The sequence below is a fragment of the Scomber scombrus genome, chromosome 23 (genome assembly GCF_963691925.1).
Source record: "Scomber scombrus chromosome 23, fScoSco1.1, whole genome shotgun sequence".
Classification (NCBI taxonomy): Eukaryota; Metazoa; Chordata; class Actinopteri; order Scombriformes; family Scombridae; genus Scomber; species Scomber scombrus.
In genome coordinates, this window is record NC_084992.1 from 82,494 (window position 1) to 89,993 (window position 7,500).

General features: G+C 40.7%; 1 protein-coding gene across 2 annotated transcripts in view; it reads left to right on the forward strand.

Moving 5' to 3' along the window:
- The window catches only part of LOC134006143 (HLA class II histocompatibility antigen, DP alpha 1 chain-like), a 37,555-nt gene that overhangs the window by 27,979 nt on the left and 2,076 nt on the right, over positions 1-7,500 (forward strand). For both annotated transcript variants that reach the window (XM_062445232.1, XM_062445233.1), the window contains exons 2-3: positions 1,766-2,011; positions 2,877-3,161. In XM_062445232.1, the coding sequence (XP_062301216.1) occupies positions 1,766-2,011; positions 2,877-3,161 (531 nt within the window). The remainder of the gene's footprint in view (positions 1-1,765; positions 2,012-2,876; positions 3,162-7,500) is intronic.

Sequence of the window (7,500 nt, forward strand, 5' to 3'; positions counted from 1 at the left end):
AAATCACTCATGGATTGTAATGTGAGAAGCAGCACACACAATAAACCAGACAGAACACAGACTGCCTTACACTGTTTCTGAGTCCACATCATTATTTAGCTCTTGATTGAGTTTCATTAGTTTTCCTACTATTTTCCTCAACCGATAGACTTCTTGGACTGTATAGCCTCCGTTTCCGCTGCTGTTCATTTGTGATCTTACTGAACGTAAGAACAGTTTGTTGTCTGTAAAATATTCTTCAATTCTGACATTTTTCATGTTTTTTGTTGTTGGCAGAAAAGTTTTGATTAGTTGGACATCATATTTTTCCTCCTGTTGTGAACCAACAGACAGCTGTGAGTCAGTGAAAGGCTGGCTGTCTGCAGCACAGTCCTCCTCCTCCTCCTCCTCCTCCTCCTCCTCCTCCTCCTCTACCTCCTCCTCCTCCTCCTCCATGCTAGACTCAGACTCTGGCTGCACCTCCTTCTGCTCCTCCCTGAAGCTTACTGCTCCCTTCTTAGCTTGGGAGCCACTATCACCGTTTATCTTTTTTCGTTTGAGAATAGGGGCTTTAAAGTCATTCCCTTCCATCATGTCTTCATCATCACTGTCCCTCACTGTGTCCTCTGCTGCTGTGTCTGCAGTGGTTAACACAGTGGGCTCCACCCCTGCTGTACTGTCACCGTCATCCCTTTTGTTTTCCCCATCCTGACTGACAGGTACTTCTTCCTGTCTGTGCTTCTCAGTTTCAGAGTCTACTTGAGTCTGTTGAGTCTTTTCTTTCCCCTCACCGTCTTTTCCAGCCTTTCTCTGTGTGTTACCAGAGGAGACTCTATCAGGACAAGCTCGGATTAAATGACCCTCCTTCCTGCAGCCGAAACACTTTAACGTCCCAGAGTTAACAAACACCACATAATCAAACTCATCCACCCTCACATTAAAAACCAGACTAAGCTCTTCATCCTTTTTATTAAGGATCATAAGAACTTGTCTTCTGTGTGAAACAACGTGTTTCAATAGCGGAGATTTACATCCCGACGGCAGTTTCCTGATCGGGGAAACTATCTTCCCGTGTCTTGTCAGTTCTCTTAATAAAACATCATCACTGATGAACGGAGGAATATTAGATATAGTGATCTGTTTAGCAGGTGTAGTGAGAGGAGACACCGCTACGAAGGTATCATTAATAACAACTCCGGTCTCGATCACTTTATTAACTTTATCCACACTATCAACAAAAATCACCACAGCGCCGTTCATCCTCGCAGCAGATTTAATGCTGCTGTGACCCACAATGTCCCCCACTGCCAAACTACAGTCCTCCACAGAACAGTGAAAGCCAGCAGATATTTTAAAGCCATTCTTTCTGCTGAGTTTAGTAAACTCCATTGTTGGAGTTTACCGCGATGACCAGCGAAAAAACGCTGGCCGAAAGAAAACCCCCCCTAACCTCCTATACACAAAACAAAAACCTAACACCCAAAACACCTATAAACTACACTATTTACAACATATATTTATAAGAAAAAAAGATAAGTAGAAAAAGATAGAAAACGCACTCACAGCCGTTCTCACAACGCTCAACACGCTCACTCCGCCATTCACTCAGAGAGAGAGAGAGAGAGAGAGAGAGAGAGAGAGAGAGAAAGAGAGAGAGAGAGAGAGAGACAGAGAGAGAGACAGAGAGAGACAGAGAGAGAGAGAGAGAGAGACAGAGACAGAGAGACAGAGAGAGAGAGAGACAGAGAGAGAGAGACAGGTTAAACATCAGTGTTTGTGTTTTCAGATCATCAGGATCTTTGTATCGTCGGATGTTCATCCTCTGATGGAGAGAGCATGTACGCACTGGATGGAGAAGAGATGTGGTACGCAGACTTCATCAAAAGAGAAGGAGTAGAGCCTCTGCCTCCCTTCATTGATCCTATCACCTACGTGGATGGAACTTATGACAATGCTGAGGTTAATCTACAGATCTGCAAAGATAACCTGAAGAAGAGGCGTAATGCTATGAAGGAAATCCCACTGGAATCTGGTAAATACTAAATCTAATATTTTTGCCACTTTAAAGGAACATACATGTTTTTAATATTTAACATAAATATATAATATATGTTTTAATATTTAACATTAATATATAATATATGTTTTAATATTTAACATTAATATATAATATATGTTTTTATATTTGATATTCATATATAATATATGTTTTTATATATATTTAAGATAAATATATAATATATATTTTAATATTTAACATAAATACATAATAATATATAATATAAATATATAATAATGTTTCTATACCTGCAGTTCATGTGTAACAGTTCACTGATCCACAGTGATGACGATGTTCACAGAAACAGAAATAACCTCTACTGTTGGTCTAACGGTTAACTGCTTGTTAGGAACGTTACATGAGATGTGAAGAGATGCAGTGATAAAATAACACAGTGAATTAATATATGTAAAAATATCATATATAAAAATATAGAGATATGAGATAAGCAGGTGTAAAGTACTGTATGGATGTATATATACATATATATATATATACATATATATATACATATATATATATATATATATATATGTATATATATATATATATATATGTATATATATATATATGTATATATATATATATATATATATGTATATATATATATATGTATATATATATATATATATATGTATATATATATATATGTATATATATATATATATATATATATATATATATATATATATATATATATATATGTATATATATGCATTTACAAAAAGTGCACACAAGTGTATAAATATATGAATCATGTGTGAATAGTAAACAGCACTGGATTAAAAACGTATATTTAAAGCCTTTAACCTGACTGATAATAACTGTGTGTGTTCAGATCCTCCTTCCACTCCCATCATCTACATCAGAGACGAGGTGGAGCTCGGAGTCCAGAACACGCTGATCTGTCATGTGACCGGTTTCTATCCTGCTCCTGTTAAAGTCTACTGGACCAAGAACGGAAAGAACGTGACCGAAGGAACCAGCATCAATGTTCCTTACCCCAACAAAGACGGTTCCTTCAGACAGTCCTCCAGACTGGAGTTCATCCCACAGCTGGGAGACATGTACAGCTGTTCAGTGGCACACCCAACACTGAGCCAACCACTGACCAGGATCTGGGGTGAGAAGCTCTTTACATCTGTCTCCAGATGTGGAGGTGTTAATGTTTCTGTCTCCAGATGTGGAGCTGTTAATGTTTCTGTCTCCAGATGTGGAGGTGTTAATGTTTCTGTCTCCAGATGTGGAGGTGTTAATGTTTCTGTCTCCAGATGTGGAGGGGTTAATGTTTCTGTCTCCAGATGTGGAGGTGTTAATGTTTCTGTCTCCAGATGTGGAGGTGTTAATGTTTCTGTGTGTTTTCTGTCTCCAGATGTGGAGGTGTTAATGTTTCTGTCTCCAGATGTGCAGGTGTTAATGTTTCTGTCTCCAGATGTGGAGGTGTTAATGTTTCAGTTTTTTCTGTCTCCAGATGTGGAGGTGTTAATGTTTCTGTCTCCAGATGTGGAGGTGTTAGTGTTTCTGTCTCCAGATGTGAAGGTGTCAATGTTTCTGTCTCCAGATGTGGAGGTGTTAATGTTTCTGTCTCCAGATGTGGAGGTGTTAATGTTTCTGTCTCCAGATGTGGAGGTGTTAATGTTTCTGTCTCCAGATGTGGAGGTGTTAATGTTTCTGTGTGTTTTCTGTCTCCAGATGTGGAGGTGTTAATGTTTCTGTCTCCAGATGTGCAGGTGTTAATGTTTCTGTCTCCAGATGTGGAGGTGTTAATGTTTCAGTTTTTTCTGTCTCCAGATGTGGAGGTGTTAATGTTTCTGTCTCCAGATGTGGAGGTGTTAGTGTTTTTGTCTCCAGATGTGAAGGTGTCAATGTTTCTGTCTCCAGATGTGGAGGTGTTAATGTTTCTGTCTCCAGATGTGGAGGTGTTAATGTTTCTGTCTCCAGATGTGGAGGTGTTAATGTTTCTGTTTTTTCTGTCTCCAGATGTGCAGGTGTTTATGTTTCTGTCTCCAGATGTGGAGGTGTTAATGTTTCTGTCTCCAGATGTGGAGGTGTTAATGTTTCTGTCTCCAGATGTGGAGGTGTTAATGTTTCTGTTTTTTCTGTCTCCAGATGTGCAGGTGCTAATGTTTCTGTCTCCAGATGTGGAGGTGTTAGTGTTTCTGTCTCCAGATGTGGAGGTGTTAATGTTTCTGTTTTTTCTGTCTCCAGATGTGGAGGTGTTAATGTTTCTGTCTCCAGATGTGGAGGTGTTAATGTTTCTGTCTCCAGGTGTGAAGGTGTTAATGTCTCTGTGTGTTTTCTGTCTCCAGATGTGGAGGTGTTAATGTTTCTGTCTCCAGATGTGGAGGTGTTAATGTTTCTGTCTCCAGATGTGGAGGGGTTAATGTTTCTGTCTCCAGATGTGGAGGGGTTAATGTTTTACTGTCTCCAGATGTGAAGGTGTTAATGTTTCTGTCTTCAGATGTGGAGGTGTTAATGTATCTGTCTCCAGATGTGGAGGTGTTAATGTTTCTGTCTCCAGATGTGGAGGTGTTAATGTTTCTGTCTCCAGATGTGGAGGTGTTAATGTTTCTGTCTCCAGGTGTGAAGGTGTTAATGTCTCTGTCTCCAGATGTGGAGGTGTTAATGTTTCTGTTTTCTGTTTCCAGATGTGGAGGTGTTAATGTTTCTGTCTCCAGATGTGGAGGTGTTAATGTTTCTGTGTGTTTTCTGTCTCCAGATGTGGAGATGTGAATGTTTATGACTCCAGATGTGGAGGTGTTAGTGTTTCTGTCTCCAGATGTGGAGGTGTTAATGTTTCTGTCTCCAGATGTGGAGGTGTTAATGTTTCTGTTTTCTGTTTCCAGATGTGGAGGTGTTAATGTTTCTGTCTCCAGATGTGGAGGTGTTAATGTTTCTGTGTGTTTTCTGTCTCCAGATGTGGAGATGTTAATGTTTATGACTCCAGATGTGGAGGTGTTAGTGTTTCTGTCTCCAGATTTGGAGATGTTAATGTTTCTGTCTCCAGATGTGGAGGTGTTAATGTTTCTGTCTCCAGATGTGGAGGTGTTAATGTTTATGACTCCAGATGTGGAGGTGTTAGTGTTTCTGTCTCCAGATGTGGAGGTGTTAATGTTTCTGTCTCCAGATGTGGAGGTGTTAATGTGTCTGTCTCCAGATGTGGAGGTGTTAATGTTTCTGTCTCCAGATGTGGAGGTGTTAATGTTTCTGTCTCCAGATGTGGAGGTGTTAATGTTTCTGTGTGTTTTCTGTCTCCAGATGTGGAGGTCTTAATTTTTCAGTCTCCAGATGTGGAGGTGTTAATGTTTCTGTCTCCAGATGTGGAGGTGTTAATGTTTCTGTGTGTTTTCTGTCTCCAGATGTGGAGGCGTTAATGTTTCTGTCTCCAGATGTGGAGGTGTTAATGTTTCTGTGTGTTTTCTGTCTCCAGATGTGGAGGTGTTAATGTTTCTGTCTCCAGATGTGGAGGTGTTAATGTTTCTGTCTCCAGATGTGGAGGTGTTAATGTTTCTGTGTGTTTTCTGTCTCCAGATGCGGAGGTGTTAATGTTTCTGTCTCCAGATGTGGAGGTGTTAATGTTTCTGTCTCCAGATGTGGAGGTGTTAATGTTTCTGTGTGTTTTCTGTCTCCAGATGTGGAGGTGTTAATGTTTCTGTCTCCAGATGTGGAGGTGTTAATGTTTCTGTCTCCAGATGTGGAGGTGTTAATGTTTCTGTTTTTTCTGTCTCCAGATGTGCAGGTGTTAATGTTTCTGTCTCCAGATGTGGAGGTGTTAATGTTTCTGTCTCCAGATGTGGAGGTGTTAATGTTTCTGTCTCCAGATGTGGAGGTGTTAATGTTTCTGTGTGTTTTCTGTCTCCAGATGTGGAGATGTTAATGTTTATGACTCCAGATGTGGAGGTGTTAGTGTTTCTGTCTCCAGATGTGGAGATGTTAATGTTTCTGTCTCCAGATGTGGATGTGTTAATGTTTCTGTCTCCAGATGTGGAGGTGTTAATGTGTCTGTCTCCAGATGTGGAGGTGTTAATGTGTCTGTCTCCAGATGTGGAGGTGTTAATGTTTCTGTCTCCAGATGTGGAGGTGTTAATGTGTCTGTCTCCAGATGTGGAGGTGTTAATGTTTCTGTCTTCAGATGTGGAGGTGTTAATGTTTCTGTCTCCAGATGTGGAGGTGTTAATGTTTCTGTGTGTTTTCTGTCTCCAGATGTGGAGGTGTTAATTTTTCTGTCTCCAGATGTGGAGGTGTTAATGTTTCTTTCTCCAGATGTGGAGGTGTTAATGTTTCTGTGTGTTTTCTGTCTCCAGATGTGGAGGCGTTAATGTTTCTGTCTACAGATGTGGAGGTGTTAATGTTTCTGTGTGTTTTCTGTCTCCAGATGTGAAGGTGTTAATGTTTCTGTCTCCAGATTTGGAGGTGTTAATGTTTCTGTCTCCAGATGTGGAGGTGTTAATGTGTCTGTGTGTTTTCTGTCTCCAGATGTGGAGGTGTTAATGTTTCTGTGTGTTTTCTGTCTCCAGATGTGGAGGTGTTAATGTTTCTGTGTGTTTTCTGTCTCCAGATGTGGAGGTGTTAATGTTTCTGTCTCCAGATGTGGAGGTGTTAATGTTTCTATCTCCAGATGTGGAGGTGTTAATGTTTCTGTGTGTTTTCTGTCTCCAGATATGGAGGTTTTAATGTTTCTGTCTCCAGATGTGGAGGTGTTAATGTGTCTGTCTCCAGATGTGGAGGTGTTAATGTTTCTGTCTCCAGATGTGGAGGTGTTAATGTTTCTGTGTGTTTTCTGTCTCCAGATGTGGAGGTGTTAATGTTTCTGTGTGTTTTCTGTCTCCAGATGTGGAGGTGTTAATGCTTCTGTCTCCAGATGTGGAGGCGTTAATGTTTCTGTCTCCAGATGTGGAGGTGTTAATGTCTCTGTCTCCAGATGTGGAGGCGTTAATGTTTCTGTGTGTTTTCTGTCTCCAGATGTGGAGGCGTTAATGTTTCTGTGTGTTTTCTGTCTCCAGATGTGGAGGTGTTAATGTTTCTGTCTCCAGATGTGGAGGTGTTAATGTTTCTGTCTCCAGATGTGGAGGTGTTAATGTCTCTGTCTTCAGATGTGGAGGTGTTAATGTCTCTGTCTCCAGATGTGGAGGTGTTAATGTGTCAGTCTCCAGATGTGGAGGTGTTAATGTCTCTGTCTCCAGATGTGGAGGTGTTAATGTTTCTGTCTCCAGATGTGGAGGTGTTAATGTCTCTGTCTCCAGATGTGGAGGTGTTAATGTTTCTGTCTCCAGATGTGGAGGTGTTAATGTTTCTGTGTGTTTTCTGTCTCCAGATGTGGAGGTGTTAATGTTTCTGTCTCCAGATGTGGAGGTGTTAATGTTTCTGTCTCCAGATGTGGAGCTGTTAATGTCTCTGTCTCCAGATGTGGAGGTGTTCATGTTTCTGTCTCCAGATGTGGAGGTGTTAATGTTTCTGTCTCC